Source organism: Mesitornis unicolor, unplaced genomic scaffold (genome assembly GCF_000695765.1).
Source record: "Mesitornis unicolor isolate BGI_N332 unplaced genomic scaffold, ASM69576v1 scaffold51289, whole genome shotgun sequence".
NCBI classification, from domain to species: domain Eukaryota; kingdom Metazoa; phylum Chordata; class Aves; order Mesitornithiformes; family Mesitornithidae; genus Mesitornis; species Mesitornis unicolor.
Genome location: NW_010206317.1, coordinates 53,099 through 75,485, shown reverse-complemented (window position 1 = coordinate 75,485; position 22,387 = coordinate 53,099). Strand labels below are relative to the sequence as shown.

The window sequence follows — 22,387 nt, the reverse complement described above, 5'->3', positions numbered from 1 at the left end:
TTTGAAGGGAACATTTTGGGAATCTGTCAGAAATGTTCACAAGAAAATATAAACCATTTTGACTGCAAGTGTTAATCAAGTCTCCAAGGTGGTGTTGAGTCAGTAGAAGCTTTCATACATGCAGGGCTATGAAGAGTCTGCTCTCCTGCTACTGACAGAGAGGATTTCAGATAAGGGAGTTGGTCATCGTTTCATATTATCTAAAGTTGCTTGGGATTTGTTTGTTTCACAGAATCACAGAATATCAGGAGTTGGAAGGGACCTTAAAAGATTATCCAGTCCAAACCCCTTGCCAGAGCAGGATCACCCAGACCAGGTCACACAGGAACACGTCCAGGCAGGTTTTGAATGTCTCCAGAGAAGGAGACTCCACAACCTCTCTGGGCAGCCTGGGCCAGTGCTCTGTCACCCTCACCGTGAGAAAGTTTTTCCTCATGTTCAGATTGAGCCTCCTATGCTCCAGCTTGCACCCATTGCCCCTTGTCCTGTCACTGGCTGTCACTGAGAAGCGCCTGGCTCCATCCTCCTGACACCGGGCCTTTACAAATTTATAAACATGAATGAGGTCTCCACTCAGTCTCCTCTTCTCCAAGCTAAAGAGACCCAGCTCCCTCAGCTGCTCCTCATCAGGAGATGCTCCACTCCCTCAATCATCTCTGTGGCTCTGCACTGGACTCTTTCAAACAATTCCCTGTCCTTCTTGAACTGAGGGGCCCAGAACTGGACACAATATTCCAGATGTGGTCTCACCAGGGCAGAGTAGAGGGGAAGGAGAACCTCTCTGACCTACAACCACCCCTTCTGATACACCCCAGGATGCCATTGGCCTTCTTGGCCACAAGGGCACATTGCTGGCTCATGGTCATCCTGCTGTCCACCAACACCTCCAGGTCCTTTTCTGCCTGGCAGCTCCAGCCACTCATCCCCAAGCCTGTAGCCCTGCATGGGGTTATTGAGCCCAAAGTGCAGGACCTGGCACTTGGCCTTGTTGAAGCTCATACAGTTGGTCTCAGCCCATTGATTCAGCCTATCCAGGTCCCTCCCTATCCAGGTTGTTTGGTAGCACGTTTGGTTGGTTTTTAAATTTCAGCTTGCCCAAATCCTTCAGAAACTCCAGCTGGAATCCCATTGGGGTTTTTTTTGCTAATCTGCTTCTTCTTCTGCATCTCAGCAGCCTCACATAGGTCTGGTGATGTGGCGTTGAAGGTAAGAGTGACATCAGTGAGATGGCATCTCTGCGCTGACCAGCACAGTACTGTTCATGGACTAGCTCAAATTTGGAAAGTAGACCAGCTGCTTAAGCAGAGCCCAAAGCCCAGCTGAATTGTTTACGAGGATGTAAAACTGCCGCTGTATCCAATTTAGTACGCATTTGTGCATGAAGTTAGATGAAATAAATGAATGTCATGGGTTGGCCAGTTTGGAGAGGACAAATGGCAACGGCTCCTTTCCAGATTGCTTCTTCCCTTTCTTTCCCAAAGAGGTGGGAGATGAATTTACCACTTTTCCAAGGGAGGAGATCTTTTATGTTGCCATCTCAGCCCAGATTATCTTAGGCACTAAGCAGCAATAACACTTAGCTCTGTATGGCAAGTGTGGGAGGTGACACACAGCTGACATCTGAGTCTTGCATGAGAAGCATGGACTAGATTCCAGCCTGAGAACATCTGGGTTATGTTACATACAGTTTGCACTAGAAAAAAGCAGTTTCCCCCACCCCACCACCTCCAAATCCTAAAAAAAAAGCCATTCCTACCTAACAGCTGCCAAACCATTTTCTGGTTTTGCTTCCAAGTCCATAATCTAAAGAGGGGGGGGGAAAGAAAAATCAAACTTAATTATTAATCTGCCTTATAAACAATATGTAGCAGAAAATACTAGTATCTGTGGAGTTACACATGTGTTGCAAAGCCCATGAAAATCAACTGGACTCTAACATAAGCTTTACATCAGGCCACAGAAGTCAAGTCCTGATACAATGAAGCCAATGGAAAAATTTCAGCTCCACCAAGGGCTTAAGATGAGATCATACCTTTTTTTCCTCATCTCCTGCGTAACAAAGGCTACAGAGTTTCAGCAGTCACCCTTCTACTGAGGCATGTAACGCCTTCCAAAAAAGTATTTGTCTTGATCTGAAGATAGCAAGAGAGCATCATCCACATTAGGCTCTTTCAATGATTAATTACAATTAAACATGGGTGCCTTACTCTTACACAACCTGCAACGGCCTAACTTTCAGACTGTGGTTCTTGGCATACTCATAGACTTCACAGAAGCCTAAAGCAAAGAGGAACTGCTAGGTTACTATTCTGATCATCAGGTATCACTCATATTTTCCCTGACCCTCAGTACTGAAGAGATTAAACTGTTGTATGGTGCAGGGAGAGAGCAGGAGATACCAAGATGCACCGAGCTTGTTTGCGCTCACCGGCTCTGTACACACATCCCTGAAATGGCCACTTGGTTGGGCACACTGGGGAGATAGTGCCTCTCCTGGAGATCACAGCTCGAGCATCAGCTCAATAGTTAATACGGTCTACATTCATTCAAGGACAGGCTGTTTGGTGCACAGTGCTGAAGAAAGACAGTAAAGATACAGCCCTGCTCTGAAGATTGTATGTCACACAAAAAGAATACAGAGCAAGGTTCTTGCTGGGAGAAATTCACATTTGTGCCATGTCCACTTAAGCTGGCAGGGTAATTTCAATTTGCACTGCCCACAGACAGAAGCCAGGCAAGGAAAAAAGAACTGTGTCTACCTTCAGAAACCGGCCCTCTCTCAAAAATTTTTAGCCCTTTCTCTGCACTTTCTTCCTGATGTTAAACCCTGAGCTTCTGAGACCAGGGATCCAGAATTTCATTATACCCATAAAATATCTATTGTACTTCAGTGTGATATGGTGATCCACAAATAATGTATGCTCTAAATAATAAATAGCCACAGTGAATAATTAATGTCAGAGCAATAAATAATAAACAACTTCATTATTTTTTTCCATGGGAGACACACAAGGATTAACACTCTAGTCTATTGCAGACAGGCCAGCCAAATTATTACTCACTTTCATTGATGATCCCAGACCTCTCAAATTTATTTCCTGCCTATTCAACAGCCCACAAAGGAAAAGAAACCAATTCCAGCTGGCTCATTCCAGGAAAACACCCCCACCTGAGTGAGAGGGCCAAACCCAGCAGTGAGGAAGGCTGGCGTGGCCCATGACTACTCCAGGGCAAGCCCTGCAACATTGCAGTGATGCTGGCATTGCCTTCCTTGTGTTGCAATGTTGCAAAAGTGAGCATCACTTACCACACTGCCTTCCACACCTCCCTCATCTACAGCTGAGAATGACAGCACAATAGCATCACCCCAGCACATGAAAGCCTGCCAGTGCCAGGGCAAGCATTAATCTGAGCACAGGCTAGAGAGCTAGGGCAGCAGAGAGGTACTGAACTCAGAGGCTGCTTTGCTTCATCCTGTTGCAGGCTTTGTCTTCTTAAGGACTATGTGAAGATCACTGTACGAGTATCCATTTCTTAAAGTTACAGCACACAGTCATCAGAGTCACAGGGAAACTTAACAACACTGTGTGATAACAAGCCCTAGTCTCTAAACCATAAAGCAGAAAAAAAAACCCCAACATTAGGAAAAAATAAGTTCTGAAAACTCCTCATTTTTAAAAACAGTTATGTGATTTCTACTATACAACATTGAATGCTGCAAGGTAGGAGGCTGAGGAACTGCAAAGAGAACTGGTATTTTAGCATGAGGACAGATTCTGATGGCATTTACACACATACATACACACCTGCCACAGTATGCAATACCATACATTTCAACAGAGCTTCTTGGGATACAGCTGCATGTAAAAGATAGCAGAATCCAGCCTTATACATGCCATATGCCTCTCTCTGATTGTTGCAGCAATACACAAAAGTCCAAATGCAGCCGGCTCTGCTGCAGAGCCTGAAATGAGCTTAATCATTTATTTTGTTCAGCAAAACAAATGGGCCTTCTGTGCATTTTCACTAAACACTTGCAATAACTAAACCCGGAATCATTCCTCTGATGCTTTTATTCCATGCCCAGCCCTAGAGCCTCTTTAACATCTTTGCTTTATAGAACCATCTTTTGGGGAAAATCTCTGGCTCTGTTTCCTCAGTTTTCTCAAGCTCTGCTGCCTAGCAGGCATGACTCTGCTCTCCCACTGCAGCACTGACTAGATTAAAGTGTGCCCAGCAACTCTCAGATGCCATAACGCCTCTATTAATCAACCAGCAGAAATGCGTACAGATCCAGTGCCGCTAGCTAGGAAGTCAGGTTTAGAGCAATCAGACAGACATTGCAACTGAGCAAATGAATTAATGAGCCCATTACCCCATTGTATCATCACAGCCATTGAATTAATACTATATTTACACTTCACTCCCACACTCACTAAGCGGCTTGATAGGCTTCCTTCTGCCTCAAAAACAATTAAGCTGTATACTGATTTTTCCTTCACAGTGTAGTCAAAAGCAAGAGACAATCCTTGATGTTGCAGGGTGAAGTGAAGGCTCTGTTGCTCTCCATTCAATATTAATTTTGAGTACTCAGCTGGGTTCTGTGGAAAAAACAAACTTGGTTACACTCTCTCTTCAGATGGGAAAGGATCTAGCTCTTCCCACCAAGTGCAACCCTATCCTCTCTTCAAAGAAGCCTGTAAAGAAAAGTTAACAGCCAGAGCTGCCTTCTACATCAAAGGACCTATGTTGACGTGCAGGCTTTGGGCTGATCAAGCCAGAACTTGGAGTACCTGCCTGGATGCAACCCAAAGGCCAGAGTGCACCCTCTGCCCACTGCTACACTTTGCCCTGGCCCTGCTCTGTCCCGATGGGGCCACATCTAAAACATGGCAGGCAGCTGGTGGCCAGTGGACTGCTGAGCTCAGTCCCAGACTAGCCTGACCTGTAAAGTAATCTGGAAGTTGAAAAAGGAAACAACCCAGTGCCCAGGCCCAGTTAACTGCCTTCCCATTTCTTTCCTCCTTTGCAGGTAAATACTTTTCAGATGCCATCCAGACTCCAGTAGCAATGCCTGGTCTGAACACAGAGATGTGAGCTGAATGTCTCTACATTCTCATCCTGGGACAAGTATCCTTTATTCCTAATTACAGGTGAATGTATTTAGCTATTTCCTCCTTTGCCATGGAAATGTGTCTCCAGACTTTCAATTCCTGTCTCATCAATGGAGAAAATGTGCTCCAGTTTTACAGCTATTCCCACACATTTCTAAGGCGGTAGAGGAAAACAAGCTTCAGCATTTGTAGGCTTTCTAATAAAGTACCTGGAAAAAAGCCCACCCTTTCGTTGATGGGATGCAAGTCAGGTCTTCCAGTACCACGTATGTGCTTACCTGGAAAGCCTCCACGGGCTGCTGAAATAGGTCCTGGTCTTGGATTGTCACCTGAACAGGGTTCTTTGCCAAATTCAGGACCCGGATTAAACTTTCTTCTGGGACAAGCCGAGGCATATCAGTTTCCTAATTAAAGTAAAAGGCTTTAAGTGCCATATGTATGCTTTATTAGCACTTTATTAATATCTTCATTTTTAGCCATAATAGTCTTCCTCTCTGTAATGACACTTTTCCATCTCTTCCTCATCAGAAGTTGCACTGAGAGAAAACTGAACATAAATCTTACTTAGGAAGGTTTCCTCATAGTAGTTCAATAGCCAACCTATTGTTCCTCCCAAAAACTGTTCTTCACACCACTAAGCATACAGGCTACACACCTGCTCGGCAGGTAGAACAAAGTCACTGCTTTTACTATACAAGTCCCTTGTGCCTGGATCTAACCAACTGCTATATCAGAATAGAAAAAACTGCGCTTAGCTTTCAAAAGCAGTGACCAGAATAATTATTTCCCACTGCAGTCAGTGACTAGGAAAAGAATTAGACCAGAAGCTAAGCAGTTCTGAAAATCCCAGTCCAGTTCCATGTCTGTAGCCAGTGCTTTTGCATCACTTGACACACACGCTAACAGCTGACTGTATAGATCTTACTCCCTGTTTTCTGAGAAAGAGAGGATGATGCCTCCAGCACAGAGGTATATCTTTTTGTCAGGAATCACTTCCTAGAAAGAGTACTTCAATCACTGTCAGCCTTGTACTACCTGCAAATCTAAAATTACTTTTTTAAACTCCTTTTTTCTTACTTTATTCTCAAGTAGCTGCCAGAAATACTATTTTTTTTTTCCTAGCTCATCCTATAGTTTGGGTATTGCAGGCAGGGTAGACTGAACCTAACTCAGTGACACTATCAGAGAAGATAGGGTGATACTGATTCCCTTGTACCCATATGCTGCTCTAGACCAACAGGGCAATGGTATCCAGCAAATCCCATTACTGTGGCTTTTTGCCTGCAATACCCACAGCCAAGCCACAATGGTCCATCCACAGCTTTTGGTGGCCTTCAGGGTAAAATTTCCATGCACAGGCTGGGGAAATATCTAACTCACCTTGCTTCTGCCCAGAGGAGCCACTCACGGCCAGAGCAGACTCCCAGTGCTCAGCCAGAACTGCTGGTGATGGCAACAAGAGCATTTCTTTGCTCATATAAAGAGATCAGAAAGAAGGCCTGAACCCACAGTGTCTCATTTCAGCCAGAGACTTGTCAGTGGATTCACCTGAGGAACCAGCAGACGTTAATCCAGGGCTGTGTGCCAGCCACTCTAACAGAACATTTTAAGTATACATGGAAGCTTTAAAAATTAATCCTTCAGGAACTTTGATGAGCAAAGATCAGCCAAGTCTGCACAAGGCTGGTCATGGGCCAGAAACAAACAGTACAAATCTGCAGGGGCTCACACTGAATTTACAAGAGATTTGCTGCCATCCTGTCTGGGGATGCCTGGCAATTCCCAATGCCTGTGACTACAGAAGTGACTGCATACACCTGCCTCACTGGAGAATCAATTTGGCTTGTAAAGAAACACATCCCCACCCTAAAGTAGGAAAGGAATTAAATGAAAAAACCAAAGCCACTACACACACACATCCCCCCCCTCCAAAAAAAACAACCCAAAAACTGGTAAAATATAGGCAAGCTTCAGCAAGAAATAGGAGAGAGAACAGACTACCTTTTGGGAATTAATCACTAGCATTAACTAGATGTCTGCCAAGCACTTTGATGATGGAAATCTAGAATATAGACCAATACAGATGATCAGCACAGCAAAACTGCAAAGACTAGAAAGAGAGAAAGAGGCAGAGACAGAGAGAGAAAGAAAGAGAGGAAAAAGTATACAAAGTAAGAATTACCATTAGCAACTGGACCAGTATGCTTAATTGTAAAGAACACATTAAAATTTGTGATCAAGGAACACAGTGGTTAAAGGGATTATCTAACAGGCATCAATAAAAACTAGCCAGGGAAATAAAGTATTTCTGAGGAATTCCTTGTGCTATACTTACATTTATTTTGACTTCTATAATAGCTGCAAGTCCAAACGCCACCCCTGCAAGGATCATACCTGTTGCCATTTTCCTAATAGGTCTATAGAGCAAATGAAAGAGGTGCCATTAAGAAACAAAAATGATTCAAAATATAGAATACCATTCCTCAGAGCCAAAGAGGTGTCAAAACCACGTATTAAACTGTCCAACAGAAGGCACTGGGGATGACGTGCTGTTTAAATTGCCAATCATTTAATTTAAAACTATTCTATTATTCTGTATGAGGCCAGCACTGAGGCCAATTAAAACTGATATGCCATGAAAAAAAGCTCTTTGCTTGCAAGTTTCATATTATCTCATTCCTAGCTCTTCTAGTGGGAATAGCTCATGGCATTATGTTAACCTGTGATGCTGGAAAGAGCACTAGAAATTATGTATCTTCAAGTCCCTTTTGGGAAAAGGTAAAAGAAAAGTAGCACGCTATTCAGTGGCAGGAATGAGGAGGAGAAAAATGTATAGGTTGTGTCATCAGTGTTTCTGACCATCTGTGGCATCATTCTGTGTTATTTCTCATGCCAGTACATTTACATTTCTAGAGAGTAAGAACTTGCTTCCAAACTCGGAGCAAAACTAGTGCAATTCTACCAGAATTACATGCGATAATCTGATATAAAGCAGAAGAAAAGGTTCAGAATGGCAGGCCCAAACTCAGTATTGAGTTGTTGAGATTTGAAAAAAATTCTGTTTCTAGATTTGGTGGTCTCCACTCTTCGTAACAGCCTGGATTCATATTCCAGATTGACTGGGCTGTGGGAAATCCAGGTTAGGAACCCAAATTCTGTCTCTCAGTTACATGCCCTGGGATAAAAAAAACATTTAGCACTTGCAACTTGTAATTAAAAAAAATTGGTTTGATCTTCAATGTGGCACTGGGATTCTGTAGCACAAGCTTTTGCAGTTACATAGGCTAACTCCCTGCAGGCTACAGTGTTTCCACAGCCACTTCCACAGCTAAGCTGGATAGTCCAGCATGCAGTCCTGACCAGTGCATGAGTTTGTGCTGCTGGGAGAACCAGTCTATGAACTGGTCATCAGGAAGGAAGTTTTCTGTTAAGGCAGAGCTCAGACCAGTGCATGGGCTCACACTGAGGTAGCATGGAGAAGCACAGCTTCTGATGTGTGTCCTCCACAGGGCACCATCGTAGCGCTGGACTATGTCTTTGCTAAGTCTTTAGCAGCAAGTAATACAGCATGATGGGAGAGGACCAGCAGGGTGAAGGGGTAGCCTTCTGAGGCTCCTTCCACCCCCATTTTATGTGGTTTTGTCTAACCAGCATTTTAGTTTGGATTAGGAACATGCTTTTTAAGCCAATCTCCCACTCTTCGACCCTTCCCACACTGTGGTTCACATTGAGAAGTGATGCTGGAGCATAGAAACTTGGTTCCTTTCAGCTGAAATGGCACTGGCAGAGGCACTTCATGAGCGCACAAAACATACTCCCACTGTTAAAGGGCATCAGTCCGCAGATGCAGACTGCAGATACTCTGAAGTAAATCCCCCAAAATGCATAAAGTGGATCTCAGAGCCAACCTGGGGGTCTGCTTCTATTGCACCACTGCACTTAACATATACCTGAAATAAAATGCTTGGGCCATATGGAAATTCCCTTATGTACTCTCTGATTCAGACTGTAGTGTGGAATTTGCTTTCACATCACCATAGGACAGGGAATTTGTTCCCACAGGGACCTTTCAGGGAATATTTAGGGGTTACACAGGAGATAAGGTAAAGAACCTGTTGATCAAATTCAAAGAAGGACTGTTCATATCTGCTTCTAGGGAAAACCTGTACAGAGCAGAATCCAACATCATTTAATTTTCCCCTCTGAAATTTCCAAGGCCTATGGAATAGGGTAATGCTGCCTACTGGGGCTGAAGTAGAGGCAAGTACTAGGAAGGGTGAATGGAAATTTGTGTTTCTTCTCCTTAAAAGCTACTCTGCGCACCTTCTGAAAGAGAATAAGAACTGAGGCATCTGCATTGTCCCCAAGTACTTACGTGAAATTAAATTTGCACATGTTTATCAGGGGGTAGAGCCCAAGGTCAAAAATTGGGATGAAGACAAGAATAAGAAGTGGATTTAAGAACTGTAATACAAAAGAATGGGAGTTTAGTGACTAGAAAGCAACTTTCAGTAATTAAACTCATAAAGCACTGTCCTCCAGAAATAATTCCATTACAGAAAGGACATGGACAAACACTTAAAAATATCCTTTTAGAATATAATCATAGTTTGCACTCCAGCAGCTCCTGCTATTTAGTTTTCACAGGCATGAATGCATTTTCTTTATATCCTCCCCTCCAAGAGGTAAGCAAGCATCACTGGCCACATTTCCCCAAAGACAGAACCAAAGCATTATGTTTTTTAAAAGTACAAAACCCACGGTCAATAGGGACAGGTGACCTTTGGTGCTGTGGTGGGACCTGAAAAGAAATCAGCGATAATCGAAACATCTTGAGACTTCAGCAAAATCCCTGAGGAACAGGCACTATTCTGTGAGATTGGCAATTTCTCTCACTCGCGCACAGTTTGGTGATCCCTCAGGAACTACATTTCTCCTGGGAGGCCCAGACAAGCTCTGGCCAGCAGCGGCAGAGCAAGAGAACCGAGTGTGATGGAGAACAAGCAGAGAGAAAGATGCTGCTTCAGTTTCAAAGGAAGATTTCAAGGAACAGAACAGCTTTGAATTTCTCCAGAGCTGTTCAGCGTAAGAATTGTAATCAACTGTGACAACATGGCACCATCTTGGAGCCTTCACATTCTCATCTGCCCTGCAGGAAGGGAGGAAGGAAACCTATTTCAGCTACAATGCTCATCCCAGAGCAGGGGTGTGTTAAAAGGAGACACAGCTTGTATTCTCCAATATTCTCCTCTGCACTATTCTGCAGGATTAAATCTCTGTGTTAGGACATCCTTGAGGTCTTCTGAATCCCAAGACTACGCTTTCAAAATAGCTAGCGAGCAATAAGGCAGAGTCCAAAACAGCAGTCAGCAGGAGCACTGTCATTGCCTTCAAAAGCAGCAGAGAAAGGCCACTTGTCCCTCAAGAAAAATAAAGAGGAAAAGAAAATAAATTTCTAAGGATTATTTCCTACCCTGTAGTATCTTTTACCTGCATTTGGTCAGGCTGAAGGACATATATTCCCTGAAAAAAAAAAAAAAGATATTTCAAGTGATACATAAACACCATAATATAACAGTGCATATAGCAAATAAGCAACCAGTCCAGTAGAGGCCTTGGCAGCAAAGATGGTTTCCTCAAATGCTTTATGTTGGCTTTAGCGGCTGATGTTGTGCTCTTGGCACTTGTCATCAAAGGACACAGTGCTTGATGAGAAGAATCATTTTGCAGAAGGAAGCTGCACTCACACCTTGATATATGGCAGTTGGGACACAGCCTGTGACAGGTACCGAGACCCATCTTTCAGACTGGCTAGGCCATGAACTAGGTGAATGGGGAGGAATAGGCATGTTAGCATCCCAGTTGGGATTTGGACTTAGAGCTTCCTACTTCCTTGCCTTTTTAATGGGAAAAGCCCAAATCCTGCAAGTGAGTGCTCTCAAACTTCAGGACCCTCTGAGCTCTGTTGGCAATTCTCCCAAGCACCCCAAAAGGATAACAAAAGATCACCCCTGAGCCAGTGGGCAGCACAAACACCTCTTTCCTCCCTCCACCTGCCCACAGCACCCAACTAGGCTTTGGTCAACTGCTCAACTGTGACTTTTTGGTTTGAGCCAAGAGTCCTAAAGGTTATAAGAAGTGCATCACCTTTGCATCACTGTATCCAGCCCCCACAATTGGGCTAGGTCGACAGGGATGGACAGAGGGATCACACTCCCCAAAAGAGACCCCACTCCTCAAGAGGGACCAATGAGCTGTCTCCAAAGAGGGGCTGGTATTTGTCTGAACTCCATGCAATGCTTCTCATTTGACATTAAGATGAAGAGAAGACAGGGGGAAATTAGGAAGAAAATAATATCTTTCCAGGTTTTTCTCCTGTCTGCCAGGCTTGTCCTGAGCTGAATCTGGAATGGATGCCTGTCTCTGCCAGCAGCTGCCTCCTGAGAGAGTGGAAACTGCTGATCACAGCAAAGGAGCCTTGCCATTGAAAATATCAGGCAAGTATCCCTTTTTGCTACTTTATGCACACTATACAAATGTGCCATTAGGAAACAAGCCTGCAAATATTTCATCTCACACTAAATCATCCTCTGTTTAACTCCAGACTTCCTAGCTGAGCCCTTTGTCTGCAGAAGGGAAAAACATGGAATATTACGAATATGAACTCCAACAAACCTAATGGTGGGATCACCCCAGTGGTGCATTTAATTCTCACCTTAATGAGTGATTTCAACTCACCAGTGGAGAGGGAATGAGACTGAAACAGGAACCAAAAATCTATCCAAATTGGTGTGACAGAAAAGCCCTGAATATGTCCTTCTCCACCAGGAACAGTTTAATAAGTGACACCTGGTGATTCTTTGATGTTCTGCTAGAGGGTCACTAAGTGCATGTGAGGAAACTAGCAGAAAACAAAGGGTTTAGACACACATCACAAACACTGCATGAATTGTCACTGTTTTGTCTTTCTGAGGTGGATAAATATTACCCAAGGTGTAATCTTTTTCATGCCTCATTTGAATTAATTAAGCCTAATGAGTATCACATGCTAAGAGGACAATTTTTAACAGGAGTGACATAGAAGGGCTCAAATTTTGGGCCTTAATTCAATTTTAAACTGGAAAATGAGCATTTACAATCCTAAATTCTGATGTGAGCATCCACAGGTTAGATATAGACGGCCTGTTGAAACATATATGTGTGGAAATCAGTCCTGTATGGTGGCACCTTTAGGCAGATAGCTGATCCACATTTATCTGCCATTGCATCTTGTACCATTTTTCATTCACATCTTTGAAGAACTTTATGGCTACTAACTAATTAATCCTCATCACATCACTACCCTATACACAAGATTCCAGCTGGTTTTGAGAGGCTTCATTAATGTATCACCAAGTAAGACAAGCAGATATTTACAACTAAAATAGCTCTAGTTACACCTTACAAGGGCTGTGTGAGCTTTCCCTCACCTCTCCATCTTCGGTGGGGGTTGCAGGCTACCTGCTCAAGGACACAGAGCAACCGGTCACCAGTAGGGCAGCACTCTTGACTTAGAAGGCTCCCCAACCTCCACCCCTTACCAAAATGTACTGTGATGAATTGAACACAGCTGCAGAGAGCCTTTCATTTCTAATCACCAAAAGTGCAACTCACCCAGACCCATCAAGAAGACACTCTTAGTACTGCGAGACTTCAGTTAAAAAGCAAGAGCAGTGATGTCACTATTAGTCTTACCAGCCCTGGTGACATGAGTACTTACAAAATCAGCATTCATTTTTGTGGCTTGCAAAGTCCACCTGGATCCCTAAGGAGAAAACAGACAGTTGTGAAGCTTTCAAGAGGTCCTATGGGACAAGAAAACATGGGGACACAGAAGACAACAGTGCTTGAGGTCTTATTTCACATTTATTCCTTCCCTTCCCTGTAACACCTGCCAGTAGGCAGGGAATATTCTTCCTCTCACCCTCCTGTGCCAGACATTCAGCAGGACTGTGAAAGTATGGCCAGCAGTGATGGTGGGTACTGCCTTAGCAAGCCCTTGAACACCTGGTAGAACCGTGGCACTGAGCCTCCAGCATGCTTTGGTGTTACCTTGCAAGGACAAGAGTGCAAACTCAGACCAGCAGGCAGACCTGCAACACACCGTACTGTACCTGCTGATCAAACAGGGCCCAGAACATTGGCAGTGGTATGAAGAGGAAGAGAACGCGTGTCACCATTTTAACCTCCTCAATCAGCTGTTTCTATAAAGAGAATAGGCAAAAAGGTGAGATAGGGCTGAAAAGCCAAAAGGTGATTCAAGCCACAAAGCATGAGAGATTCTATTTCTTTCTCCATGGCAGTTATTCATCGCACTTATTTGTGATCTTGGACATATTTGCATTTCTGCATTTCAGTGCAGCACCTAAAGTGTCCATTAAGGGTCAGGAGAGTACAGATGTGGGAAGGGACAGGATAAATGAGAGCCTGGTGCGTGTGAGGAGTGGTGTGGCCAGGCCAGTCTTACAGCCTCCCCTGTCTGTTTGCCCATTTCCACACTTCCCCCATCCAAATCTGCCAGGCAGAGCACTGCTTACTGAGTATTTTTCTGACGCCCAGTCCAGCCAGTGATCTCTCTTTGGAATCTGACGGGAGCGGTTTTTCAGCCGGTTTTTAATAGCAAACTAGGGAGAAAAACAGGTGAGTAACTCCCTCATGGCACATCTGCCCTTGCTACATTCCCAACTCAAGACTGCCCTCCCCATCCCCAAATGTAATCAGTGCCAGAAAATTGCAGGGGTTTGGCTGGACACTTCCAAAATCTCCGATTGGATGCTTTATGACCAATTTTCTGCAGGGAAGTTTCTGTGACATTGGTTGATGAAAGGTAAGATGTGGGAATGAACTACCTCATGGGCTTGTCTCTTGGAGACAAATCTGACACTAGCCACCAAAAATTGTTTCGTCCTTGATTTAAAATTTTAAACATAATTTCATCCGTTATCTTCCAAAAAGCACCTGTCAGATTGATCACTGTGCTGGGGAGGAAATGCTTCATTATTGAAAGCAATGTCAAAACCAGAACTTGCACTCCCTCTTGTTCTGTAGACCTTTCTTTGCATAATCCTGGTGCAGCTCATGTCTCATTCACTCCTAGACCAGCTTTCAAGTTGGTTTCTCACTGGAGGAGAAATCAGTAACACCAAACTTGTAACTTGTTTGTTTGTGCTGTGTGCTCCAGTCACTGAACACACTGAATACAGCCACGCTGGCAAAAAAAGTGGCAGATCTCACTTAGAAGTCCTATCCTTAAGATCTGGCTTGTTTCCACAAGGTAAATCTGTCACTAGGATTGGCCTAGGTAAAAAGAAAACATCTGCTGTTATCAGCAGCTTCCTGTAAAACAAACATCATTATCAACCTAATAATAGGAGTATTTTTCCACATACTATATTCAGTTCACACTCGATGAAAAATAATTGATAAGGCTATAATGTGACTTCAGCAGGTGTCTCTTGCATTTACATGAACATGCTGAATGTGCATAATATGAATGTGTACTATTACTGTCTGCTGAGCTGATAAACTTCAGTGAAATTATTCAGCTGAAAACAAATGAGTCATATATCTGATACTCTGAGAGTTTATGAATTTTCCTTTCAGTTCTGCCTCCACCAGCATCTGCCACTAGTGTTTCTACCAACATCAACTGAACAGTTCATGGAGCTAAGGAAATGTTGAAAGAATAAAGTGGGACGTAAATGTGTTTCTTATTCCTTACACCTCGTCAGCAAGACATCTAGGAGCAGCATAAAGAAGAACTCCAGATGTCACCTCCTCTTTCTCTTCGCATTTTTCTGACCTGTAACCTCAGTCACGCACAAAAAAGAGAGAATGGCACACACTTACGCCGATGCAATTGCACACTTCAAGTAAGACGTTCCCTTGTGGTGGCGTTTTTCTGTACAGTCCATTTCCAGCAATGAACACAACTGAAAAATATTATAATCAAATAGGAATTCCCATGACTGAGGCTCAGTCCTGCACTGGCTTCTGGGAAGGATCCCTCACCACTGTATTTGACAGGTATCCTCTCCCCATGGGGCTTACAGGATTGCACTTTTAATAAAACAAATATATAGGACTCCTTTAATGCCTTCAGATGGAAGAAAATTAACATCCTACAAGAGGCAGTGTGATCCCCAGAAAGTCACCATCATCTTCTCGTGGTCTGCTCTGGCACAACACGCACCTCTACATCTGATTCATGCTGGGAATCAAAACTTTGAAAATTTCCCCCATCTATGTTAATTGTGGGCTAAAATTAAAATACAATCCACACTGAAATGCTGCATCTGATGTTGAAAATCAGCCCTGAGTCATTGCAGCCATGTGAGGATTAACCCAGATCCTTCATGGGCTCTGTGTACTTGCATCTCACAGACATTTCAATGGAAACTGCCAGGAAGGTCACTGCATCACACACGGGTGTTAACAGAAATTACCTCAATTTATGGTTTCCCTGAAGGGATATACAATTTAAGATATTGCTTTGGTTTGGTTTTCTCCCTCAAAGCACAAAGAATATTGGACTGAGGCTTCAAAATCCTGTCAGAGAGGGGGCTATCTGATTACATATCATTTGTCCTGCTCTCTGAGAGCCTCTGAGCACATTGCAATTCCAAAGACATTAGCAGGGAGCAGCACAATAGAAGCTGAGCATGAAATCCATGTAACAAACCAATCTCAACATTTTAAACTAACCCAATTGTCTGGGTCAGTCCACAGCCAGTGGAGAAAAGCAGTCACCTCTGTCCTAACACAGGAGGCCTGGAACAATGCACGGCACTCACCATTTCTCATTTCTGACTAAGAAGACCCTTCACATCCAGTTTTGACTTGCAGAACTGTCAGAGAAACCTTTGAAGTCAGTTTAGGCGAGTTGCAGTCTTGTCCAAAGTCACCCAGAGGGGGTAGTTGCACTACCTAATTTTTAGCATTTCCCCGTGGACCTGGCGGCACCTCTAAAAGGTGATTCAGGAGGTTTGCTGAAGTGCCTTTTGGTCATGACGTTGACTCCTTTGGGAACTGAGGTTCCTGCTTAGGTTTGGCATTTGGAATTAAATAGTATCAATCTTTCCCCATCTTTCAGAAGCTTAAGCAGACATCTTATGCTAGAAGATTTTCATTCTGCCTCTAAATCTATCCTTGCTCTCCATCATCACAGGGAGAGGGCCAGTCAGGGCTGGAAGTGTATTTTCTCCAGTTCTGCATGCTGCTCACATAGTCAAATATATCACTTCCAAGAGCATTTTAGCGTGTTACAAAAGAACACAGAGCTGCTTTGCCGGGCAGGCCATGGGACCTGGCAGGAGGACATTAGCTAAAAACACATTTGATTGATGCCTTCACCAGAACTGCAACTACTCCCCTGCTAGAAACAACCATCACAACAGTGGTGCACAGAGGAGCCTGTGCTGCCTTAAACTGATAGGAACAGGCCACAGGGGAAATGAGAAGCTTTTCAGGCCTGTGACCATGCACTTTTTTAAAAAATAATTGCTGTAACATTAGCTGTGGCCTTATGACATTTCTCTAGTGTCCTGATTCTACTCTCTGACAGAATTTTGAGCGGGGAGAGCAACATTCATATTCTCTGGGGGACAAACTTTTTAAATCACAGATACTGGGGTGAAATCACACAATTGCTTGGTCTCTCAATTAAGCTAACAAGCTGAATGAGAAGTCACCTCATGCTGTGTTAAAACTTCTCACAGTGTAATAAGGGGACTGCTCCCCTCAGTAGCTTGCCTCTGTGAAACTAAAGCTAATGGGGTGTCCACTGTGTTTGCTACCAAGGAGTAAGGGTAAGAATGTAGAAATTGCTGAGTATTTTATAAGAGTTAAAGAAGAAATCTTGACAAGTACATTAATGGGGCTAAGATGTAAGCTTTACGAAGTAAGGTGATTGTGGCTGTCTCCTGACACTTGGACAATAAGGGCTTTTTATTGCAACATAGTAATAAGCTGCCACTGTAATTGTGTGAATCACTTCAGCCAAGCAAAGTGAGACAGCCCAGAATAAAGCTACATCCCATTCAGTTCCTTCTGTGATTTCTGAGTGGCATACAGATTCTGAAGCAAAAGTTTGAGCCATTAGAGATGACCCCAAGCTGCAAAGAGCCTGTGGAGAGGTAAGAAGTGTCATGCTAAGCTTCTTGTCTCTAAGCTGAGAAACTCAGAGGACTGCTCAGATTGCAGTTCAAAGGCCAAGCCTGCTCATAGGCAAAGCTGCAAGCCATAAAGAGAATCATTTTGGTGCCTCCCTTTGCTTTATAGAGCAAGGCAATTGTATTGTGAAACATCCACCAGACCACCCTCTCATTCATATCATGAAAAGGATTGCAGTAAAACCATGATCTGCCCACCTCTAAGTGAACTAGTGATTTTTCTTGCTGTTCTGAACTGTGGAATTGATAGATGACCTTGAACCCTTAAGTTTCACATTGCAGTATCCATCTAGAGCTAGTAAATTTGTGCATTTGTATTATTGTTTCCACTCACCAAGTGCCAACACCATCAGTGCTGCTGGGACACCAAAAGCCAGTGCATAACAATCCTCTCCAAAACATTTCACATCCCCTGAAAAAGAAGTCAGAAATATAAGTACCTCATTACAGTCAGACTTATGTTACTGGGGCCTTGGATTTGCTTCCCCTAAATCAGTTACTTCCTCTGGCTTTAAATCTTCTTTGCTGGTGCTTGACACTGAATTGAATCTCCTTGAAACAGTAGTCCTCCCTTGATGAAGACAATTTGGAAGCAGGGTTAGTGTCTGCCAGCAAAAGCAGCTGATAATGGGATATGGATGAGAATGGTACAAGGGAAAGGGCAGACAAATAGGTAAAATGAAGTAGTAGGAACTGTAATTGGGGAAAAAACCCGCAACATTTAAAGATAACCTGAAGCCATTCTGTATTTGCCTAGATCTAAATAACCAGTACCATGTTTCCACATTATTTGTGCCAGCTGCATGAGTTATTGAGCTAAAAACCTGAATCTGCTTTCACAGTGATCTACAGTGGACAAAGTTGAAGCCAATACCTCTACTAAATAAGAAGGACCACAAGATTAGTCTTAACACTCTAGTCCCCTTTCTCACCACCTTCCCAATCTCACTAGAGGCAGCCTGCTCCAAATGTCAGGTCCTGCAATCACCCATAAAGAAACCAGGTTTGTTACAGCATGGCTTTGATCAATTTGAGCTATGGTTCACTGAAACCCTGCACCTCTTGAACCAGGTCAGTTCTTGCACCATCTGAATTTAGAGGTCCAGTTGCAAACAGCAAGCCAGCAGCAGAGTCCGTGTTCATATGTCACTGGCTACAAATTACTGTGTTCTTACATGGAGTAATAATAAAATGGCTAAAATAAGCCAACATAGTTAACAGGAAACCGACCCATGAAGCCCTCAGTTTTTCCTGTTTGTTGTCCCTGGGCACTCACGGTCAGCTGCACAGCTGTGTGCATGCATAGCATTTATTTACTTATTTTCAGCAAATTAGCTGAACTCAAAGTTGGTAGTGAGACATTATGAGCACACTGAACCTTCGACATGAAAAATGAGTTGGACTTCTCCACCTAAAAGTATATATTCCACATTTCTGCCAAATGTCTAGGAACTGCATCTGTTCCTCTTCCAAGAAAAGCTTTCACGCTTAGCAGAAATTTTACTTTCACCATCCTCTCCACCTGATTTCCATGTTGCAACTAGTTTATTGCTAGCCTATATTGCCACAGGTTTTGATGTTTGAAGGGGACTGGATTCTCATCTACTCACTGACCACATTGAGCAAATGTCCCTTCTCAACAAAACGCTGAGCTGGGGACACTGGTGAGAGAAAGAGCAAGATATACAGCACTTGTCTTTGCCTGTACACATGGTGTAAATATGAGACAAGTACAATCGCCCACAGCCTTGTGAAATGAACAGCCTGTTAAAATAACCACTTCGAACAAAGAAAGCTTCCTGGAGGCCACAGGATGGAATGAAAAAAATTGCTACTAAGTGTGAAGGCTACCTTGTCCCTGTCCCCATCCCCATCACTTATAGCCTGCTGCTCTGCCTCTGTGTCTGCACTTGGAGCTGCCAATCCACTTGGCTTCCAAGCACTGTGGTACAAAGAAGTAAGTGTAGCAAGACTCAGGGACTAAAAAAGGTTGTGCAAGCTGGCTTGAATGTAAAGTAGGTCTTAAGTGGGGCATTGGCCTGTGCTTTGTCTTCAAGCCTAGTTGCTCAGGGCTGCAATCTTGCAAGCAGACCCTCACAGACACGCCTGTGTGCCAGGACAGAGCCCTCCAGAAGTCAGCAGCACCCTGTGGGAGAGAGAAGGTAGGACTCCAAAACAGCCCTGCTAAATTTTTTGGCCCTGCCACCTGCACAGGACAGCAGAGATCAGTTCCCATCCCCAGGCTACCTGCAGGCAAGACGGGCAAATAATTCTTCACTGACAATGGGGAGAATTAGATGACCACACAGGTCCTTCTGCCTTTCATATTTTAATTATATAGTTCAGGTTGGCTTTGAAATACAACCAGAAATATAGTTTCTGTGACTTGTCTGCTAGTGTCATAAATCTGTTACGCTGCTAAGGCAGGATTAACAAGGCGTAAATGCAATACACTGGCCACTCCACAGATAATGTAATTTCTGCCATTTAGTTGTCGTAAGTGCCTAACTATGCACAGGAGAGTAGTCAGAGGGCAGCTAATTTATTGTCTTATTCTAAATCAACACTGACCTCTTAATACAGGAGTTACAAACGTGGAGATCAAACTTCCAGCATTAATGGATAAATAGAAGATGGAAAAAAACTTGCTTCTCTCCGAGGTCTAAAACAAGAGAAGACAATAACAATGTCACAGCTAACACACAGCATTGGGCTTGCAAATTGAACACTATCAATTCTCTTGTTAGGAAGGCTGGGTAAATATTGACACGCAGTGCATAAAATGTTAAGCAAACAAGCTTGCGTTCAGGTGATGGTAAATGCTCACACAAATCAGCTCATGTTACTTGAGAAGCACTTTGGGGCTTTTTGGCATTTCAGAGGAAAAGCCACTGCTTCAAGACTGTTATGAGATTGGAGGGAGGGGAAAGCATTTACTTATTCAGAACAAGTAGCGTAACTCAGATTCTCTGTCACCTAATTCAATCCAATTTGGCATGGTTTGACAAGGTCATAATTTCTTACTGTGCCTGAGCTCCTTCCCTGCCCCCCCCCTCCTGTATAGAAATAGAAAAAGAAGCCTGTGTATCTTGAGGAGCTGGTAATGACAGCATAGATGAGAGTACCAGCAAATGAGAGGTATCCATCAAGCAGGAGATTACCAAGTTGAGACCAGTCAACCTCGAACTAATAGAGTAAATTAAATCTACAGGAGCAAATTCAAGAGCCTGATGAAGGGATGAACTCTAGGAGTTCAGAATTTAACTGATGTTGTAACGTATTATAGTTCAAAGGTTCAGTCAAAGGATTCCTGATGATCTTCTTTCTTCATGTATAATTAATATTTTGGAAGGAATCAAGAACTCGATGCAGAGTTTGGTCCTTTTTGCAGGAGTAACGTGTGAGAGCGTTGAACCAAAAGCAGTGTCTCCTTGTTTGTGGGGGAAGACACACAAGCACAGTTGCATGCACATCCGCAGTGCTAAACCTTCTACCTGTGCCTGGGTGGGCCAGCAGAGTGGAGAAAGGAGAGCAGGCAACCTGACATACCTCATGGTCATCTGTGCCACCAGCTATGGGACACCTGAATTGATGAAATCGGCATTTAAGGACAGCCCAAGCCCAGGCAGCCAATATACTCCATATGTGTCTAGGCTTCTCCCTCAGCTGTTAGCAGGTCCTGTAAAGGTAGTAGGCAAATTGTTTGGGATATGACTTGGTGCCTGGCAGAGGGAGCCTCCTTAGGGACACAGCTTTATGGCCTGAGCACCATTTGAATATGAAGCTTTAACTTAGCGGACTGTGAAGAAGCTTCTCAGGGGCTTGGTTCTGTTCCCTCTCCTTCTGATCCATCCTGCTTCCTTCAAATCCCTGAGACAACAATATTCTCACAAGGTAAGAAAATAGGAGAAAATGTGAAGAATTGAGGGCAGCTAAAAGAGGATGATTCTTAAGGAATGAAGCCTGGGATCCACTGCCACCCACCAAGGAGTCTGAGAGTCCCCTCACTTGGAAAAAGGCCTTTTTGCCTTTCCCCAGCAGAGTTATGAAGACCCCATCAACACAAGCATTTGGCTCTTCCATAATTTCCTAGTGTGTCCCAAGCAATCTAATCCATACATTGCACATAAATTATTTGCCCTGGATTAACAAATTCATAAGTCTTATAATAATAATCTGTATGATGTTTCCATGGTTAATAGCAAACGGCACTGGGTCTTAGTATCTCTTATACTCAATCTCTGTCCTTACCAGTGTTTTTGATTACCTGGAACTTCCTACGTTAAGCTAGTAAAAGTATATTTTCTTCTCCTTCATTCTACCTTTGTGACTAGTTATTTGTTATCACAAGGAAATTCAGAGAAATAAGCAGCCTCAGCAATCTCTCCCACTCCCAGAGTAGCCCTGCCGTGGCTTGACATGCGTGGTGCAATGGAGTCCTCGCAGTCCTGCCCTCTTCTAGTCAAATTCTCATGCGTATCTCTAACCCTTCATATCTGAGCAACTCAGAATTTCTGAGAGTTTGGGAAAATGCAAGCATGCAGCTCTTGACATGATAAAGTCTACAGCAACAATTACCAAAAAGTATTTGCTGGTAAGAGAAGAGAATAGTGATGCATAAAGAATTTGGGACATCTTATTTCACACATTTTCAGATTCCAGTGATGGAAAAAAATGTCAGAGAAAAGCAGAAGTGAGTACAGAAATAATGACCCAGCAGCTTGCATTCATTGGAAAAAAATAATTCCCTTATTTTCTTAATCTTTGGAGCAGACGTACACTAACAACATGATTTGGATTAGCTAATTTGAGAAAAGGTACCGGACACAATAATCCTGATCTCCTTGGCAACCGGAAAATAAAGAAACAAAGAGAAAGCTATTTAGTACCTTAAACACCATATCACACTGTTTGAAAGCAGCTTTGGTGCTTAATTAATATGCACAGCAGCCTTTGCATTCATATAACATACCTTAAGTATCATTTTGTTCAGGCAGTTTTAACTTGGACTTCTAAACCCATAGATAAAGATGCTTGGAAGCCTCCTGCAGATAAATCTACTTT

At 43.4% G+C, this 22,387-nt stretch overlaps 1 protein-coding gene across 1 annotated transcript in view; it reads right to left on the bottom strand.

The window, feature by feature from the left end:
* SLC15A2 (solute carrier family 15 (oligopeptide transporter), member 2) overlaps positions 1–22,387 on the bottom strand; it is a 39,170-nt gene that overhangs the window by 6,928 nt on the left and 9,855 nt on the right. The window contains exons 6-17 of the mRNA XM_010191687.1: positions 19,895–19,985; positions 17,658–17,735; positions 15,003–15,085; positions 13,691–13,777; positions 13,268–13,357; positions 12,874–12,918; positions 10,605–10,637; positions 9,490–9,578; positions 7,450–7,531; positions 5,393–5,518; positions 4,437–4,601; positions 1,757–1,803 (exon numbers count right to left, since the gene is read on the bottom strand). Of these exons, the coding sequence (XP_010189989.1) occupies positions 1,757–1,803; positions 4,437–4,601; positions 5,393–5,518; positions 7,450–7,531; positions 9,490–9,578; positions 10,605–10,637; positions 12,874–12,918; positions 13,268–13,357; positions 13,691–13,777; positions 15,003–15,085; positions 17,658–17,735; positions 19,895–19,985 (1,016 nt within the window). The remainder of the gene's footprint in view (positions 1–1,756; positions 1,804–4,436; positions 4,602–5,392; positions 5,519–7,449; positions 7,532–9,489; positions 9,579–10,604; positions 10,638–12,873; positions 12,919–13,267; positions 13,358–13,690; positions 13,778–15,002; positions 15,086–17,657; positions 17,736–19,894; positions 19,986–22,387) is intronic.